At 39.1% G+C, this 21,122-nt stretch overlaps 1 protein-coding gene across 3 annotated transcripts in view; it reads right to left on the reverse strand.

The window, feature by feature from the left end:
- The window catches only part of LOC126416290 (zinc finger protein 836-like), a 208,782-nt gene that overhangs the window by 176,250 nt on the left and 11,410 nt on the right, over positions 1-21,122 (reverse strand). For all 3 annotated transcript variants that reach the window (XM_050083941.1, XM_050083942.1, XM_050083940.1), the window contains exon 3: positions 10,622-10,777. In XM_050083941.1, coding sequence (XP_049939898.1) covers positions 10,622-10,777 — 156 coding nt within the window. The remainder of the gene's footprint in view (positions 1-10,621; positions 10,778-21,122) is intronic.

Consider the following 21,122-nt stretch of genomic DNA (forward strand, 5'->3'; position numbering starts at 1 on the left):
AGTGAGAACTATGACGTCACCTATTCAGATGATGATACTGACTTTGTGTAACAATAATAGCATCAAATTTCAAGTGAGTATTTCTCTTTTTGATATTGAAACAATTATTTACCTTCTTTTCTGGTGTTTCCTCATTTGATGAACCACGATACATTTTTTTTCCTTTTACAGGTTCAGGAAACGAAATGGGTGCAAAATGGTCATCAGCAGAAAGGCATGTTTCAGAATGTATCGCGCCACAAAAAATAATACTATGTGAAAATAATGTGTAATAATTCAAATAAGAGGCAATCAAATGAAAACGAGACAGATGGGCCTTCCCACCTGTTGCCAAGGTTATTTCGCTTACATTGCAGAAGTATCAGTGGGAAGCCCTTACACATCCTCCACAAAGTTCCAATATTTCCCAACGGGATTTTTCATACTTTTGGCACTCTGGAAAATACATTTGTGGCCATCAATTTGCTTCAGATGAAGAGATACATGCCTGGGTACAATCACGGTTCTGTAAGGAACTGCAAACATTTTTCCATTAAGGCACTGACTGTCTTGTCTCTTAGTGTGATAAATGTATTAACAGTTATAGCAATTACTTTTGAAATAATAAATAGTTTATTTTCTTTTTTTCCGTTCTGTCTTGTTTTCATTTGACTGTTCCTTATAATTATGATTTTAAGATGATAGTTATCAATTACTGAAAGTAGAATAATAGATTATTTGGACTAGAATGGCAACAATTCAGAAAATGTTAAGAAAGCAAAGGCTGTTGTACCCTTGGTTCAAAAGTGACCGCATAAATGATGACAGGCAAAGGTTGGTAGAGATACGTGCACCTGTGAAGAGATCTATGCTTGAAGTGTACAACAACTACCACCATCATATCTTAGCAAAAGATCTGGCAGAGAACCTCCAGAATATTTCAGTCCTATGTAAAATCACTAAGTGGGTCGAAGGCTTCCATCAAGTAACTTGTTGACCAGTCTGATGTGGCAGCTGAAGATAGCAAAGAAAATGAAACACTAATTTTGAATTGAAAAGTAAAACATTTTATTCAAAGTACTGACCATTGCTTTCTATACATTTTGACCACCTTTCTGTCAATTTGTGAACACCACAACAATAGAAATGTTCGTCTTTTGAAGCAAACCAATCAGACACCCAATTTTCGACTTCTTCGTAGGAATCTAAGTGTTCCTTAGCCAATGCGTGTCCCATTGATGAAAACAAAGGGGCAAAGTCTGGTGAATACGGCGGGTGGGGTAGCAGCTCCCAGCCAAGTGTTTTGATTGTATCCTGAACCAGTTTTGCTTTGTGTGCAGGTGCACTGTCGTGTAAAAAAATTACTTTGCCATGTCTTCTGGCACATTCTGGTCTTTTCTCGATCAATGCATAGTTCAAATTGATCATTTGTTGTCTGTAGCGATTAGTATTCATAGTTTCACCGGGTTTTAGAAGCTCATGATACACCACACCTTTCTGATCCCATCAAACACAGAGTATTGTCTTCTTGCCGAATCGATCTGGTTTTGCAGTCGGTGTTGAAAATTGTCCCAGATTAACCCATGATTTTTTCTGTTTAGGATTCTTAAAATAAATCCATTTTTCATTGCCAGTACAATTCGATGCAAAATTGATTTTCTTTCATGTCTTTGAAGCAAAATTTGACAAATGGTTTTTCGGTTTTCCATCTGTCTTTCATTCAATTCATGTGGCACCCACTTTCCACACGTTTGGATCTTTCTCATAGCTTTCAAACGGTCAGAAATTGTTTGTTGTGCAATATTTAGCATTGCTGCCATTTGCTTCTGACTCATTTAAAGTATCATCTTCATCCAATATTGCTTGCAATTCTGCGTCTTCGAACTTTTTTGGTGGTCTTCCACGTTCTTCATTTCTTACATCAAAATCATTATTTCTGAACCGTTGACACGATCTTTTGCATGTTGCTTCTGATACAGCATCATCATAATATGCCTTGACAAGCATCTGATGCAACTCTGCAGCACTTTTTTTTCAAATGAAAACAAAAAATTAATGCTTTCCGCAAATCATCACTTTCTGGTACAAAATTCGACATTGTTAACATGATGAAAACATATGATGATGTTTGTTCCATGACTTGATGTATACTAAATATCTTTGACAGATGTCATACAAAAAAAAAAAAATAAATAAATAAATAAATAAATTTGGCTCGTTCACAACAAATGTTCCCTATCAACACATTTGTATCTAATGCTCATTTCATACCGGTATACCTGGTAAAAGAGTTGAAAACAAATAAGTTGCCATGTCTGGATGGAATCCCAATTTGGTTTTATAAAGAGTATTCTACAACATTGGCCCCTTACAAGGCTTGTGTTTATCATGACTCTCTCCCCAGTCACAAAGTCCCAAGTAATTGGAACCAAGTGCAGGCGACCTCAGTACAAAAGAAGGGGTAAACAACAGATCTGCAAAATTACAGGCCAATATCCTCAAATTTGGTTTGCTGTAGAATTCTAGAACATATTCTGAGTATCCTAGAGACTGAAAAGCTTAACATCCATGAATTAGCACAGTTTTATACAGCATCATTCATGTGAAAATCATCTTGTCCTTCTCTCACGTAATATTCTGTGAACTGTGAATGAAGGGCAACAGGCAGATTCCAGAGTTCTAGATTTCTGCACTGCATTTGACACAGTACCCCATTGCAGAAATTAACAAATATATGAGCATATGGAATAGGTTCCTTAGATACGTGAGTGGCTCGAAGCTGTACGTAGTATGTTGTCCTCGACAGCAAGTGTTGTTCAGAGATAAGGGTATCATCAGGAGGGCCCCAGCAAAGTGTGATAGGGCCGCTATTATTTTCTATATACATAAACGATACGGTAGACAGGATGGGCAGCAGTCTGGGGTTGTTTGCTGATGTCACTGTGGTGTAGGGGAAGGTGTCAAAGGTGAGTGACTGTAGGAGGATACAATATGACTTAGACAAAATTTCTAGTTGGTGTAATGAATGGCAGCTGGCTATAAATGAAGAAAAATGTAAGTTACAGCAAATGTGTTGGGAAAAAAAATCTTTATGTTTGTTAAAGCATTAGAAGTGTCCTGCTTGACATAGTCACATAGTTTAAATATCTGGACTTAACACTGCAAAGCAATATGAAATGGAACTGGCTTGTGAGGAACATGGTAGGGAAGGCAAATGGTCAACTTCAATTAATTGGGAGAATTTTGGGAATGTGTGTTTCATCTGTAGAGGAGACCACATATAGGACTATAAGTGACCTATTCTTGAGTTCTGCTCAGTTGTTTGGAATCTGCATCAGATCGGATTAAAGGAAGACATTGAACCAAGTCAAAGTCGGGCTCCTGGACTTGGTACCTTTAGGTTCGAACAACAAGCAAGTGTTACAGAGATGCTTGTGTTACAGAGATGCTTCAGGAACTCAAATGGAAAAAAGGCCTACTTGCAAAAGTTTAAGAATTGGCTTCAAATTATGACTCTAGGAATATACAAACCCTAAATATTGCTGCTTTAGGGATTGTGAGGGCAGGATCAGATTAATTGTGTCACATACAGAGACATTTAAATGGTCATTCTTCCCACGTTCCACATGTGAATGGAACAGGGAAAAAGCCCTAATAACTGGTACAGGGAAATATCCTCTGCCATGTACTTCACTTTGTAGAATATGGATGTAGATGGAGAAGTGAATGGTCACTTTTAAGGGCTTACTTCTGTTTGTGCCACTCTAGCTCACTTTCACAAGAATGCAGTTGAAAAGTAATGAAGACATTCCATCTTCTTGTCTTATCTCTGTTTTTATTTCGAAAAGATCTGAGATTTTCGCCATAAATTTAACCTCAGACTTTCATGTCTGTAAGTGTCTGTTTTATAACTGCAAGTGTTTTCACATGTAGACCGCGTTCTTTTAATATATGGAAGTGTGATTCACAGTCAACTGAGTCATAGGTCTTTCAGAAATAAAAAAATGTGCAGACTAAATTTTATCTACAATTTCTCTTACGTATTAGCATTTACATAAGGTTCAAGATTTGCTATGTATAATGAACAGCCTGGTGTAAATCCTGCCTGATGTTCTTCCATTTTTTGTTTCTAGTTATGTCGATGCCATATCAAGAAGCTTGCACAGCATAGAGTAGCATGGAGAGCAGCATCCGATGGCATTTTGTATGCAACTGATATTGAGATTCCCTGTTATTATGCACATCTGTTCAGTCTCTCTTCTTGTGTAATGAGTGAATTAACATACGAGGTGTGCTTGTAAGTAAGGTTTGTTTTGTTGTAGACACTAGTAGTTCATGTGCATACCCCAACGAGCACATGCGTCATGTACCGGCAAGCCTCGGGAACAACTGTGCTCAGTTTCAGCTCTGTAGCTAACCTGTATGGTTCTGTTCTGTGCTTTCAAGATCTTTAAGACTATCAACTCGCCCGTCACGTGTGAGGTTCGCTCAGTGATACGGTTTTTGTCAGCAAGGAACCTGTCTGCTGCAGAAATTAATTGGCAGATTTGCAAAGTGTACGGTGATACTGTCATGAGTAAAAGCAAAGTGCGTAAGTGGGTATGAGAACTCAAAGATGGCCGTGACAACGTCCATGATGAGGACCGCTCTGGTTGCCCTTCTTTGATTACAGACGATTTGGTGGCTTCAGTTGAAGCAAGGATTCGTGAGAACAGGCACTTCACAATAGCAGGTGTCTCAAATGAATTTCCTGATATGTCGAGATCAGTGCCTTACAACACTCTTTCTAAACACCTAAAGTTCAGGAAACAGTGCTCCCGTTGGGTCCTGAAACTCCTAACAGAGGATCATAAAAACCAAAGATTTCAGTGTGCAATGAAGTTCTTGACTCGTTATCACGAAGAAGGTGATGGCTTCTTGAGTCAGGTCATAACTGGAGACAAAACATGGGTTTCGCATATCAAACCCGAATCGAAACAACAGAGCATGGAATGGAGACACACATATTCACCTGTAAAAGTGAATGCCAAACAGACGCTGTCCCAGCGCAAAATCATGGCATCGGTGTTTTGGGATAGGTATGGTGTTTAGTTGGTCAACTTCATGCAACGAGGAACCACTATCAATGCAGAAGCATACTGCCAAACCCTGAGAAGGGCGATTCAAAACAAAAGATGTGACATGCTGACAAAGGGAATTGTCCTCCTCCATGACAATGCAAGACCTCACACTGCAGGTCAGACCTGCGATTTATTAGATAGTTTTGGCTGGGAAGCTTTAGACCACCCACCCTACAATCCTGATCTTGCGCTGAGCGATTACCATCTATTTCTCCACCACAAACAACACGTCAGTGGCAACTGTTACAATGATGACGATGACGTGAAAACGGTAGTTAACTCTTGGTCATTGGAGCAGGCGGCAGGTTTTTATGAAGAGGGTATTTTATTGGTCGAGAGGTATGGTACTTGTTTCAACAAACTTAGCAACCATGTCAAAAAATAAGAGTGAAATATGTACTTTCTGAAAATAAATTCACTTTTTTAAAATAACCTTTCGATGTGTACTTATGTAAAAACGGACCTTACTTAAAAAACACACCTCATATTTTTTCCGATTTTCTGTTCTATTAGCCAAGTCTTGCAGGATTTTGATCATTTCTTCTATGGTGTTTGAGCATGCTGATTTGAGGATTTCTTCTATGATTTCTTGTTCCTCTGATGTTTTATTGTTTCTGAATTTTTTTGATCTGTGTGGGAATTTCGTCTTCATTCAGCAGTTATGAGGTTTTAGACCACCCACCCTACAATCCCGATCTCGCGCCGAGTGATTACCATCTATTCCTCCACCTCAAACAACTCCTCAGTGGCAACTGTGTCCTCAGGTTCTTATGGTGGCAATCTTTGCATTGGTTCTAGATAGTTAAGTAGTTCTTTGAAGTATTTCAAAGTCTTTCTCAGTTTCAACTAGTTGGTCCTTTTTGTATTTCCTTTTGGTCTTCACTACTACTGTTCCAATTGTTGTAAGCATCCTGCCAAGACTAGATTGCATGTGCACATTCTTTGTCCCACCAAGTGTGCTTTTTCCTTTTCTGTGGAGAATAAGTGTTTGAGCTGTTTCAATAAATTTATTTTTTTAATGTGACCAACTGTGTGACTGCTGCTTCTTTAATTTTTCCATGAGAGTCGGTGGTATACTACTACTGTCAAACTTCGAGATTTGTGTCTTTCTTTTGTGAACCTCTGAGGTTTTAAATTTGCCTTCATTCTTGTCCGGTAATGGTCTGAGCCTATGTTTTCACCCTTTCTGACTTGAATATTCATAATCTCTCTGTGGTTTGAATAAGAGGTTGCAACATGATCAGTTTGGAATTCAATGATGAGGGAGTTTTGATGGTTTCTTTTTGAAGTGTACTGACATGATTTTACAGCTGAATATCCATCAGAGTTCAACTAATTTTTGAGCATTTTGGCCTGCCTGCATGTTAGGTTGGGTTGTTGGGGGGAGGAGACCAACAACAAGGTCATCAGTCTTAATGGATTAGGGAAGGACGGGGAAGGAAGTCGGCCGTGCCCTTTCAAAGGAACCATCCCAGCATTTGTCTGGAGGGATTTAGGGAAATCACGGGAAACCTAAATCAGGATAGACAGACGCGGGACTGAACTGTTGTCCTCCCGAATGCGAGTCCAGTGTGCTATCCACTGTGCCACCCGCTCGGTGAGAGCAGTTTGATTGGTTCATTAGTGTGCTGGGAATTTCCCAACTGTTTGCCTGTCTGTGCACTGAAGACACCTAGTAAGATTTTGACATTGTTCTGTGCAATATTACATAGTACTACTTCTAGTATTTCCCTTGTTCTGCGTACCCTTTCATGATTAGTTTTATTTTCAACATTGATCGGCATGCATGTACTGATTAGTGTGTGTGTGTGTGTGTGTGTGTGTGTGTGTGTGTGTGTGTGTGTTTACTTGCACACATCAGGATGATTCTCATTAGTCTGTTTTTTACAGGCTTCACATTTGTTACAGAAGTGGGAATGTCTTTCTTGGCTGCAAAAGCAACTCCTAAAAGTGGTGTGTTTTCATCTTTGACGTTTTTAATGTTGATTTTTAATTTTCTTGTTTACAAAAATGTCAATACCTAATTTCCTCCTTGCTCTTCCTCCACAGTAAAACTTGAAAGAATTTTAATTCTACTTGGTGTCAATTGTTGCTTCTGATAACCTCATTATATCCCCTTAGATCCTTTTGAACTCTTCACCCAACTCTGGCATACTATTTTCAGGTCCAAGGGTTTGGCAAGCAATTGCCCTACATAGTAAGGAGTAGAATCAATTGGGTGCAGAAGCCCTTTGTTACTGTCTAGATACCAAACTCCATGTAATGATGTTTGAGGGTAGAAATAGGTATGTGTGTGTCAGGAACTCACAGGTGGCAGCGTTACCTCCAACAATCCTACTAATCATACACTAGCCTGATATAATATGAAGACTTCGACAAGAGACAGTATCAGTGCTACACCTCAGTAATGCTACCCTCAGGAAGTCTCAGAGCACAGGATCAACACAACATGTTTATATGCTGATCGCATGCCATTTAACAGTCAGAAAGCAATCTTTTTGTCTCCTGCGATCATCTGGTATAGACGACAGCTGACTGACTCATTACACTAACTGCATTCACATTCTTTCCTCATAAACCAACCCATCTAAGATTAATACCTCATAGGTACTAACACAGGCACAGTGTGAACATTTGGATTGTACACTGGAATCTAGCCTGGGTGACGGCCTTAATCACTAGTTGCTGTGCTGGCAAGTTTTAATTTCATGACTAGTTTAAAATACTTCTGACATTTGTCTCCCAGAAATAATTCAAGTGCATTTCATTTGGGAAGAAGAATGCTGGTGCATGAACATAATAACTATGGTTGACAGTTCATTAATGACTATATTCTGAACACTGTGTTTCTAAATGTAATATTCATTCTGAAAGGCTGCTGCTGGGAAAATAATGATAAAATGAACCAAATGATCAGTTTTTTGCATGATGTATTTTAGAATTTAATCCCCAACAGAGTGATGTGTGGTGGCTGTAAACTCCCTCTGCTGATGCTAATTCATAGAGATTATAACAATTCAAATTAATTATTTTCAAGATAAGCATCATATGTAAAAGAAAAACAAAAATATTTCATTTGTAAAAAGCACACATCAGACATTCTTCTTAATTATATTTACATTAATGTTGCTCAAATGACATGTACTGTTAATGATTTATTGATAAAAGTCATTCCCAGACGGCCTTTGATTTATAGGCAGTTGTAAACAGTCAGTCATGATTTATTCTCATACAACTTCTCATGACTCTTCAACAGTTGCAGGCTGATTGGACAGAATCATTCTCAGGTAATTCCAGAGAAAACATTGTAGTGTCATATTACCGCAAAATATTGGATCAGGTAAAATTAAGTGCCTAGGAGGAACAATGCTACCAGGTGTAAAAGAAAAAAAAAAAGAAAAAAAAAAAAACAAGTTAGCTGAAAAAACTTACCTCCAAATTGACAGTGAATAACTGTGAGCTGTGCCCTGATCTTTTGCAATCTCATACACTGATGGGTCACAACATTATCACCACAAGATTGTCTGCTACCTGGTGGCATAGGTGACATGTGACTCAGCAATTGAAGTATACAAGTGGGGAAGAGGCAAATGCAGAACCACAATAAGGGCCGCAAATGGGGAAACCCACTCACGCAAACAGCTTTCACAAAGGGCAATTTGTTATGGCCCAACACCTGCAACAGGCAACTAAGGAACGGAGAAACTGGTTGGCTGTTCACATGCTATTATCAAGAGCACTTACGAAAAGTGGTTGAAGAATGATGACACGATGAGACGACAAATCACAGAATGTGGTGGTCAGAGGCTTGTCCACTCTATAAAGCACAACAGGCAACGGTCTGTGGTAGATATGACAGCGGAGTACAGTGCTAGTGCACACCACTGAAAATATTGTCGAAAATGGGGCTCCACATCAGTCGACCCCCTATGTGTTCCCGTATTGACCCATGACTGATCTGTAACAATTGCACTGGGCATGGGACGTAGACACTGGATCATGGATCAATGGAAAGGTGTTATTTGGTCAAACGGATTGTGTCTTGTTACATCACGCCAATGGTCATATCCAGACAAACAGCTGTTTGAAACATGCATTACATCATGGATGCAGTCCAATGCGTGCAGTATTATGCTACGGGGGAGATTCACTTTGGCTTCCATGGGACCTGTAGTAGTAATGAGGGCACCATAACAGCTGTGTTGTTACAACATTCTTGTGGATTCCCTGCATGTCTTCATCATGCTTGATGTCTTCCATGACACCAATGACATCTTCCAGCAGAATGGCTGTCCCAGAAACACATTACAGTTGTTTGAGGAGGATAGCAGTGAACTCGTGACGTTTTGGCCACAAAATTTGCCTGATGGAACACGTCTCTGACACTATCGAGCACCAGTTTCATGCCCACAAACTGCCAGCCAGTAATATATGGAAAATGTGTGACCTGCGGGTAGACACCTGGTGCCATATACTTCACAAATACATGTCTTGCAGAATCACTGCTGTCTTTTGTTCCTTTAGTATCTACACAAGCTTGACAAAATTGCTTCAATACAGTCGACGAATATACTTCACAGGCCAAATGGTAGCTCGATAATAGCTGGGGAACAGAAACCCCATGAGAGAGAAAAGAATTCGCGGTGCAAGTCAGTATACGGGAAGCAGAGGGTTCAAACCCACACAGAGACGAGTATGGGAAAAACTCAGCACACAGCTGGCGTGGACAACTGACGGCTAAGCACTCAACACAACCCACTGCATGGTCAGCTATGTGACGTCTGCGGTGGTGCAACTCCGAGTAGCACTGGCCCATCCAGCCTCCCACCGCCCACAGGTAAACACCTCTACCAATGGGGTTCTCCATCCTGCATATTGTCTGTGCCCTCCACAGCAGGTTTCTGCACTGTCTTGCTACCAGTACGCCAGCTCATCCACTTCCATTGTATCATCTGCTGTTGGGGGTACTAAAATTCCCCATGGTAGACCTATACACTATTAAACAGGTGGTAATAATGTTATGGCTCATGAGTGTGTATTATTTAAGTTTATCCAGATTAGATGGCACAAATTTCTGTTATATGTTGCAGTATCAATGTAAGTTGGAGCAACTACAACAAATCTTCACTGTTACTGTGAGTATAGTTGCTCTGTTGATTATATAATTTTGATACTGAATGATCACCAAAGACCTCTTCCGTTGGGCACCTACAAAACTATAACATTGTCCCACACTAACTTTAACTGATTTTCAAAATGTTTAAGTTGTGCTATTTATGCAACTCCTTGCATAAAGTGGCTTGCCTCTTCTACAAAATGTCTCACAAGTGACAATAATGTAATAAGTCAACAACAAATGGTTAAGCAGCACTTTTTTCCAAATACTTTTCACATCACTCACATTTACCTGTTAAAGACACTAGTACCTGCTGTGAAGTATTTATATTTGACATAGTGAAGCAAAAAATTACTCATCCTGTACTCAATCCTGGTAAATAACCTAATAAATGATTATCCAGTACCTGTCCAGTATATGGTGGTGAATACTGTGCTGCTGAGCTCATGTTAGGGTCTAGAGGATTTATGTGGCTGTCAAATTCTGGTAAGGAAGTAGATGGCTGAGGAGAGAATGGTGCACCAGGTTCATAGAGACCACTCTGTCCTCCAACATACTCCACCTGCAATTTAAAAACAAATAAATTCCACAAAAATATCAACAAAGCCTGAAATCATGATTGAAATAATGGATAAATGAGTGCAAACAGAGTTCCATTCTTTCAGCTTTTTATTGCAACAGGCATGTGCAAAATACTTTGAAGATTTATTCCATAGATGAATACCTTATTTTACAAGAAAATCTATTTTCACAATGTCAGTTTTGGAAAACCTTATATAAATTCAGAACCTCCTCTCCCAGGGATGCCACCATATCAAATGCTTTTTCAGTGCTGGGCAGAGTAGTGTACGCTTGTTCAGGTGGCTGGGGTTTTTGGTATTCTAGTTACTGGCAGAGTCACCAAAGCCAAACTGTCCTCACATGAGGAACCAAATGAAGTGTTACCATGCGACATGGTAGGACAACTTAACACGCATAATGAAGCCAACTTCCTTATGGAAATTAATCCCGATACAATCAGCCTTTCAGGGAGAAAGGCAAGGCCAATCCAACCACCTCAGAAACATCTATTGTTGCAAATGATACCACAACGAATATTAGATTGTCTGTACAAAGCTGAACACGGCGGAGGCAAAATAATATGAAAAAATGGCTAAAAATCTGGTGTTGGGTGAAACCCCCCACCCCCCCCCCCCCCCCCACACACACACACACACAAACACAAAAACAACTGAGGTCATAAGTGCCCAAGTCATAACCTTGTAACACCAACAAGGGAACGAAGTTAAAAATGTCTATACGTTAAGCCCAATTGACGAAGGAAAGAGAGCTGAAAACAAGGACTTCCCCATAGCGAAAGGTCCAAAAAAAAATAGGCCTTAGAGGCAGTGGAGGTCCCTAACCAAAGATTAAAGATTAAATGTCCTTCACCATATTATTTCAATGGATAAAAAGTAAAACACGATTGACAACCCACACATCTTTCGCTTAAACAGTCAATAACTCAGACAGCAAACACACACTGGAACATAAGTGGTTAAAAAAAGGTAGTGTGTCAGGAAATTGTGAACCACCAAAGGGTGATGACATTTGATGGTTGGAGGGATTTTACAAAGTCTTCATGGGAGAGTTTCTTTTGCTCTTTGCGGCCTGCTGGTTGTGTAGCAGATGATTTCACTGCCGTGAGTAAAGACTTGGTGGCTTGTGACGCAGCTATAGGAGAATGAGACAGGGATGCTATTGTGATACTGGGCAATTTCGCAGCTATAACTGAATTGAAGGTCATAAGTCTGTCTGGTCAGGTCCTCCGTGGAGCAGAACAGTACTGTCACTGCCAGATGGTAAAATTCAGTTGAAAAACTGGCCAACAACTTGTGAGTGACAGGGTAGGGTTATTTTTTCTTCACCTAGAAGTCCTGGACGTCCCGCTCATCGAGATACATGGGACACTCATGGGATGACGTGGCACGATCACCATTTCAATTGATGCAGTGGGGAGGAGGAGATGGGCAATCACCATCACAAGCATCTCTTCCAGAAGTAACACAGTGGCTGTGTTCTGACAGCACACATGAGAGTGGTTATATTTTGACATTGGTAGTGACGCATCAGGTTTGGAACATATGGTCGGACAGTGATGACTTCATAGCCTAGGGTGACCAAACATCCCATTTTTAATGGGAGTGTCCTTTCCTTTCTTTCAGTGGCCTGTTGTACCACAAAATATTACAGGGGACACCAGACATCCCGTTTTTTTCATAATCAGCAATAACTTTCTTTCTTCTTTTCGTTTTTTTTTCCCACATCAATTTAGTGTCATAGAAATAGTTTTTCTACATTTTCTTGAGTCTTGCTTCGTCTTGAATGCAAAGATGGAGTAAAGAAGAAGTATTTTGGTCATGGGATGAGGAGATGTGTGAACAGAAGAGTTTCCACCACCGTGCTCAGTGCCAGGGACTTATGCATGAGCTTCGCAATTCATATCAATTATTTGCAACTGCAGAAAAGATGGACGAATGTAACAAGTTTTTGTTAAACAACATTATAGGGCTATCAATGTTCAATTGTATTTGTAGTTACAAATTAGCTATTCACTATTAGTGCAGTAGATGCAAACGACACAATGTCTTCGGACTGTTACAGACAACAATGAGAAACAGGCAATTCCATTGTCTGTTTGCTTTGTGTGACACTACCTCATGCTCATTAATAAGGAGGACATGCCGATCTAACGCAGCACATAAAGAAAAAGAAGCACCAGTTGGCAGTTCCTGCAAGGACTTCTAGCAGCACAACTTCCTTTGTAAAGTACGAATAAACTATAAACAGAGGAAGATAAACATATCAATGCAGGAGAAGGACTGTTTGCATTCCATATCGCAAAACACAATTATTCTTTCTGTTCAACAGATTACACAGCTATTCTCATCAGAGATCTATTTGAGAAAAAATTCACATGTTATAGGAAAAACGCAAGTCGATTTTACTGAACATTTTATCACTGTACGCAATGCACGAAGTTCAGTCAGAACTTGACAATACTAAGTATGTCTCTGTGATAGCTGATGCATCAAATCACAAAAGCATAAAGCTAGTGTTGATTCTAGTTAGGTATTTCATTCCTACCAAAAGTGATTAGTGCAAAGTAATCTGTCTTCAGAACATTGGTGGAGAAATGGCAGAATTATCAGCTACCTATATTCTGGAAAAAAGCAAAATATAGTTGACAAGATAGACGCATTTTGTGCAGATGACTGTAATACCAAGTTTGGTGGGTAAAAGAGGACTGGGATAAACAATGTTTATTCCAAACTGAACAGTGTTCTCAAGATGAACATTCAAGGCGTCGGTTGTGTAGGCCATGTGGTATACAATTGAGTTCAAACAAATGCAGACATTCTTCCCACTGACATAAAAAATACTGAATAGAAGCAAGTTCTAGGTCTTATTAAAACTAGATCATTGTCATTGTTGCCAGGAGTTACAAGAGTTATTGATATGTATGAACCTTTGAAATCTACAATGGAGGAAAAGACAAATTGCTATTTACCACAGTAAGCTGAAGACAGGGACAATTAAAAGACACTTACATAAAGCTTTCAGTTACAGCCTTCAGATCGGCAAAAGAGAAACACACACCATTCATACACACAAGCAAGCATACCTCATGCACACCTGACTGCCAACTCCAGCATCTTAGGCCGAGCATTATGTAAGTGTCTTAATTGTGCCTGTCTGCAACTTAACATGTCTTCTTTACAGGAGTAGCACTCTGTCTTTTCCTTCATTGTTGATATTCCTGCTGGGAGTTTCCACTGTTTGATTTAACCTTTGACATCTTATTTTCTATCTTAGTGCTGAGACACTTTTTTGAGAACCCACAGTAACGTCTTTGGCTTCATTTCACACAAAGCCAATTGAAAATGTTTGCACAATCAATCCAAAAGTTGAAAAGAACCAAGATTTCAGCAACAGAATCATCTGAAGAGTTAGAGCTGCTTAAAGAAAAAATAACTAACAGGAAAGTTAGTAAATTTCCAACTTCAGCTATTTCTTCAATTTTAATTAACTTGGAACAGGAAGGTATTTTCACTCAGTCAAAATCTGAGACGATTACCAATTTATTTTATGACACTTTTGTGACTTATCGGGAAAAGTGGACATCATTTCAACATCTGAAATCATTTCATCAGGTAACATGGAAAAATTCTCTTTCTTAAGCTGTACTTTTAATCTGCCTCAAAGTATAGTAAACAGTAGATTCAGTGCAACATTTCAGATAGACGAAGATGTATTGTTTGATGAGACAGGATGTGTAAACAACACTGTATCCAAGAAACTTGAGGAATGGGAAAAAGCTAATTTGGAAATAGATAAGAGATGGTGTGATGTATTCCATACACTTAAAACTACAGGTACTTCACGTAAAAATAGAAACTGGTATTTTCAATCATGAATTCTCTTTAGATTCATGAGAAAAACCATTTTACCACTCAAACTACTGAAGCAATTGTAACAGTTACAACTAATTATCAAGACCTTACCTGCAAGGTGTTCTACACCTTCCGTTAACCAATTCAAAGTTTTTGAAAGTTATTATCTCTTCCGATTGTAAGTACTATGTTAGTAGCAGTGTTCCTCATACAGTAGTAAACAGTCTACATATCTGTCACAAATCATTGTATCAATTTCTCAATATTTTGAATTATAATCAGTTCTTGGAAGAACAATGAATTATCGTATGATTCAGCGCCATTACACACGTTTGAAGTGTCTTGTTAAAATTTGTGCCTTTTTATATTTATAAACTTTAGTTTTTATTTATTTTATTAAAGTGATGCAGGCATATAAGCAGAATATTTTGTTTTTGTCTAGTGTCATGTTTTGTCTCATTTTTTATCCCAATTTTTCGCAAATGTCCCATTTTTTCAAACGGAAAATCTGGTCACTCTATCATAGCCTGCCTTAATCTTTGATTAGGAAGCACTATTCGGTCAAATGTGAGAAAAAGAGTGTGTGTTGGCACTAAGTATGCATCAACCTTTTCCATTACCCAATGGACTGCACTGATGCCCGGATCGGATAAATAACGCTAGATCTCCCCCCCCCCCCCCCCCCCCCCAGTCAGAACATCAAGCAACTGAGTGTAAACAACATCCAGCAAAGAATTCAGGGTGTAATGGCCCTCGACAAAAACAGGATAGCAATGGAGGAGCTAAGCAGTAAACAGCTGTTGAGCTTGAAAATCACAAGTGTTCTCCACAAGTAAAGTCCCATTACATAAGCGAGAGCAAGATTTCACAGGGATTGAAACTGCATCAAGACCTTTCCGAATAATAAATGGATTAACTGTAGCAAAAAACTGACCTCCTTCGGTACGTGAGACCGCGAGGAACCGAGGTGCAGCTGGGCAAGTCACTGAATCTTTAGCCGCATTCTGTTTACTTTTAGTAGACATAGATTGAGATGATGGATGGCTCATTGTGGAAACTCCCCAATTGCCAGTGTGTCTGATGGCATGCTCCTTCTGGCTGGGGGCCCCCTCAGAGGGGGGCTCACCCGCCTTAGGTCACACCACCCGAACACTAGACAGAGGGACTAACAGGCAACTGCAAAGGTAGCAGCTCACGTAATCACCCCTCCATTGGACTGGCTTGTACCAGGGGGTACGTGTAAACTCTACATGCCAATCCAGGGCTGAGAATTACGCATTACCCAGTCATTTGTTTCGCATCATATGCATGAGCCAGCGTTCAGGAGCACACAGGGAGGAAGAAGAAACGAAGAGAGACCTCAAATGCTGAACCTGAGGAAGGGGAGGAGATGGAGAACGAAGAAAGAAGGAAAAAGGAAAAAAAACCATGAGGGACTATTCCAATTCCAGGCTACCGAAACTCCAGAATGCATTCCCAAAACACTTTCCCCAAGGGAGGGGAAAAAGAACAGCAGGAGGATGGGACATCTAGCACGGAAAGGGAAGAGGTGCTGCAAAGGCTGAGGGCCCGTGGTAGCCACGCACAGACTCACCAAATCATGGTGAGCTCCCGTGGAGGGGTGGGGGGAGTTAGAAATATGGAATGACAACTGTTACAGCGCAAGAGAATAGATAGAAGGATAAGAGATACACATAAACAAAAAAGTTCTGCTATTCTACTCCCCAGTGTCAGAGTAACCGCAGGTCTGTCCTGCGTAATGAGAGACTACACAAATCAAGTGAGGTGGTGCAGTGGTTAGTACATGGGACTTGCATTGGGAGGGGGGTTTGAACCCATGTTCAGCCATCCACATTTAAGTTTTCCGTGATTTCCCTAAATCGCTCCAGCCAAATGCCAAGGTGGTTCCTTTGAAAGGACACAGACTATTTTCTTCCCCATCCTTGATGCAATCAGAGCTTGTGCTCCGTCTCTAATGACTTCAATGTTGACACGACATTAAATACAATCTTTCTTCTTAGACTTTGCACACTCAGTGTCATAGGAGAATTTAATAATGTTGCCTTCATAAATTTACGTGCCCCTATGAAAGAGTCAGATGATCATGATCATTTGCAAACAATCTCGAAAAGAAAACCCAACTACAAATTCATGATAATTCTGAGGGATTATGATGTAGTAATTGGGGAAAAAAAGGCTTTTCAAATGTCATCTGGCAAAGAAACCTTTCGTTATTAAGAGAGAAGCAATAATTGTCAGAGGGTACATAACCCTAAGTCAGGAAGGAGACCAAGGACAAAAAAACTGCATAGACAAGAATTACCCCACCGGAAGTTCGAGTCCTCCCTTGGGCATGGGCGTGTGTGTTGTTCTTAGAATAAATTAGTTTAAGTAGTGTGAGTGTCTGGGGACTGATGACCTCGGTAGTTTAGTCCCTTAGGAATTCACAAACATTTGATCATGAATTATATCAATATTGATAATATTATACGTTATCAAGAGAGTTATTTTACTACCATCCATGAAACAATAGACGAAATTAGAAATCCATGAAAGGACAAATAGTATGTTGAGTAGTGTAGGCAAGCAGTAGAGCAGAAGAAGCAGTCTAGGTAAAGATGTCTCCGAGCGTTAAACAACAGCTAGCCAGACCTTCTCTACAAAGGAAAAAAAAAGCTAAAGCAGCAAGAAGATGCAGAAGGAAAAAAAGGAGATGGGTGAAAAAAGGAGAGAGGAGATAACAAAGCACTGTCCCAGGGATGAAATTAGGAAGTTTTATAAAATGTAAATAAGGAACCCAAGAAAGAAGACCAAAGGTTACAGTGTGTAACGATAGGCAAGGAATCTGTCTGCTGGTAAATAGACAATGAACCATTGGCAAGGATACTTCCAGGAAATCCTCAAAGTGACCCCAAGGAGGATGAAACACTGCCTTATTATGCAGCAGAACCACAGAGTGAGGAGACTACATTCCAGGAAGTATAAAAGCTTATCCAGTATCTCAAAAACCACAAATCACATGGAAGTGATGGGACTGCAACACAGTTCCTGAAGAATGGAAAAGTTATTGGTTTACTAAGAGGCTAGGAAAATTTCTAGAAAGAGTTATTCCGCTTATATATGAGAAGGGCTACAATACAACGTGGCACTCCACGGATTACCCTGCTGAATGTCATACGAAAAATTAGGTCTGACGTTTTGTGTAATAGGCTAAGTCTGTACTCAGAAGAGGTATTGAGACAGTATAGACATGGTACCATGTCTAATAGACCAGATATTTGTACAGAGGTAGGCGTACATAATAGCATATTAATGTAATGGGAGCCCCCACATTCTGTATGGGCTTCATGTGGACCTTTAATAGTCTAGAAAATGTTAATCGACATGCTGTGACTGAGTATCTGCTCAATATGTCACACTCAATGAAAACCTGCTGGTTCCAGGAAAATGGTAATAGTGCACTGGACTAAGGGAGGATAAGCAGAGAGGGTGTCTTTTCCACAGTGCTTTTAAGTTTAACATTCAAAGCAACTATTTTTGAGCTTCAAATGCATAAATCCATGGATGTAAAGTCAACATCAATGTGTATGTCTGATGATGATGTTGCTATGCCAGCAGAAGAAGAGCCAATGGGATTAACCTGAAAGATAACCAAGATTACTTCTATTAATGAATCTAAAACCAAAAACATGCATATCACCTGGATGATAAATAGCAGTCTATATATTCTATTGTGGAAAAAAAAGATCATCATCTTTGAGAACATACTTAGTACTGGAAACCCAGACACCCACACCACAAAATATATTCTGAATAGAATGAGATAAAAGCCAATCGATACTATCATGCCTTTCAGAACATCATCATCTCAAAAGGAAAGGAAAGGGTATGAGGACGTATTGTGAGTGGCAGGGTGGGGGAGGAGAAATTATTTACTTTTGTAAAAGTAATGGATTAGCACTCAGGAAAACCTGGTTTAAGAAGAAACAAAGTTTTAAAGCGATCAAGCACAGCCATGATTTGCCCAGAAAATCTGTGGTAAACAACATAATATATGACCAGGACTCAAAGAGAACAGTGGCAGATGTCAAGGTAATAGTAGCAGTACTACTGTAGTTGTAGTAGTAGTAGTAGTAGTAGTAGTAGTAGTAGTTGTTGTTGTTGTTATCCGTAGTCCACTTTTACAAGGACATTGAATATGTCTTGGTATTAAAATTTAATAACAACAAAAATAATGTAATTCATATACACAGGAATTTACATATTTACAGCTCTGCTCTAGTTTGTCAAAGATGGGACTTGTCGCCTTGTAGTAGAAACCATCTCAACATTTGCCTAATGTAATTTTTGTAAGCCATGGAGAACCTAAATGAGGGCAGCCTGATGAAGAATGGAGCCTCCACCCTCACAAATATAAGACCAGTCTGTTTAAAATATCATTACCTTATTCAGTTTATCCTCACTTCCATTTTCAGTGCCACAACTTCCCATTTGGTATCCTGAAAAACTGAGTCAGCATCCCTCTTAATGAGTAAGATGTTTAGCTCAGAAAGAGGATAACATTTTAGTATTGCACACTGCACAGCTTTGGGAGTGAATTTAAAAAAAGTGGGTGGCGGGAAGAAACACAGTGTGAAGGTGTTATATGAAATTATATGATTTTTATCATTATTATTAATCAAAACCCCTACTCTGTTTAATGAAAGTAAACCTGCATTTTTTTAAAAAAGTTTGTTTTAGTACTCTCTTTAATCTGCTTGGGCAATTTAATGTACAGCTTCATTCCTCAGTAGAAAATGTTATTTTGAGTTTTATGTTTATTCTTTCTTGAAAAATGTAAGTTCAGTCTACATCCTGTTTCATGGTCATGGACAAAACTGTTTATGCAATAATTGCCAATGTTATTTTCAATGTGCACAACTGATTGGTAAATGTACTCACATGGTGTTGTTAACATCCCTAGTGTTTTGAACAGATCTTTATAATAAGCTTTGGTTTATTATTATGGTCCTTTTATGAAGTTTGACAACTGTGTTCATATTTTGTACATCTGTTCCTCAGAAAAGAATTCCATAGCTAAGAAATGAAATTCCATATGAACAGAACGTAACTAAAAGACACTGGCTGTACATACTGATCACAGGACTCAAATGGCATAAAATGTTGATGACATGCTGTTTTCAAGTGTCTTTTGTGTGCTCACACCATTGCAACTGGGAATCAATATCAATTTCCTACAAATTTTGTGTTTGTTACGTAGTCTATAAAGCAGCCATCCACATGTAATTTGTCACTTTCCCTCTTCTTCAAACTTAAATTCATGGCATTTGTTTTCCGTATGTTCAATCTCATTTACTTGCATATTGGCTAATTGTAGACTCCTTTAGGGTTTTATACTTGCTTTTTCTGCAAAGAGTTCTCGTTTTCTCTCAGTGACTATCACAGAAAAAAGATTTTAGACTTATTTGAGGTATGTATTACCTCCAGTCTTTGTACCCTATCTCCTAGGCACAAGCAGAACCAGTCATTAACTACATCTCTTATTCCCAATGCTTATATCTTAATTGAATAAAATCTTATGGTCAACAATATCAAAAGCCTTAGAAAGATCTAAAAATATGCCTGTAATACATATAGTTTTCAAGAGCACCAAGTAACTTTTGTTAATTCTATCGTGTCTGACTCTGTAATTCTACCACTTTGGAAACCAAACTGTGATTCACTGTGCAGGTTACTTCCTACAAGTAATTCACTAATCTGCCTTTCGTTGATTCTACGATTTTTGATAATGGTGATAGCAGGGAAATAGACTAGTAGTTTTCTATGTCTGCAGCATACTTTTCTTCAGCAGAGACACCACTCTTGCCTGTTTTAAGTGCTCTGGTAATTTCCCTGACGTGAATGAGTCATTTATTTGTTTTTTGATTGATCTAGTAAATTATCTTCACATATAGAAGGCTACATCAGCAAAGGAGGTATGGGACACACTGAAAAATGCATTTGAAGATGGAGGTTTAACCAGAAAAGTATGATTACTTTGTGAGATGATAACTACAAGATTGAACAAACGCAAAAATGTGGACGAATATGTGAATAAAATAACTTCAATGTCAAATTGTCTCAGGAATATTGATTTCGAGATTGCAGAAGAATGGATTGGCACTTAATTGTTCGCTGGACTACTAGAGAAATATTCACCTATGAATATGGGTTCGGAAAGTTCAGGAATACCCATTACAGGAGATAGTATGAACGTAAAAATTCTATGGGACATGAAAAATGAGCCAGTCTCTTACGATCCAAATATAGAAACAGTGTCGGCTTTATGCTCTAAATACAGGAAGAAGAAGCCAATAAAATGTTTCAGTGGCAGAAGATTGGATGTTTCTCATCACATTGTAATGAAAGGTTGAGTATTAATGAAAAGAACCATGTTGATTATAGTAGTCCTGAGAGAAAAACTGCCCATGAAGA

Source organism: Schistocerca serialis, chromosome 8 (assembly GCF_023864345.2).
Source record: "Schistocerca serialis cubense isolate TAMUIC-IGC-003099 chromosome 8, iqSchSeri2.2, whole genome shotgun sequence".
Taxonomy (NCBI): Eukaryota; Metazoa; Arthropoda; class Insecta; order Orthoptera; family Acrididae; genus Schistocerca; species Schistocerca serialis.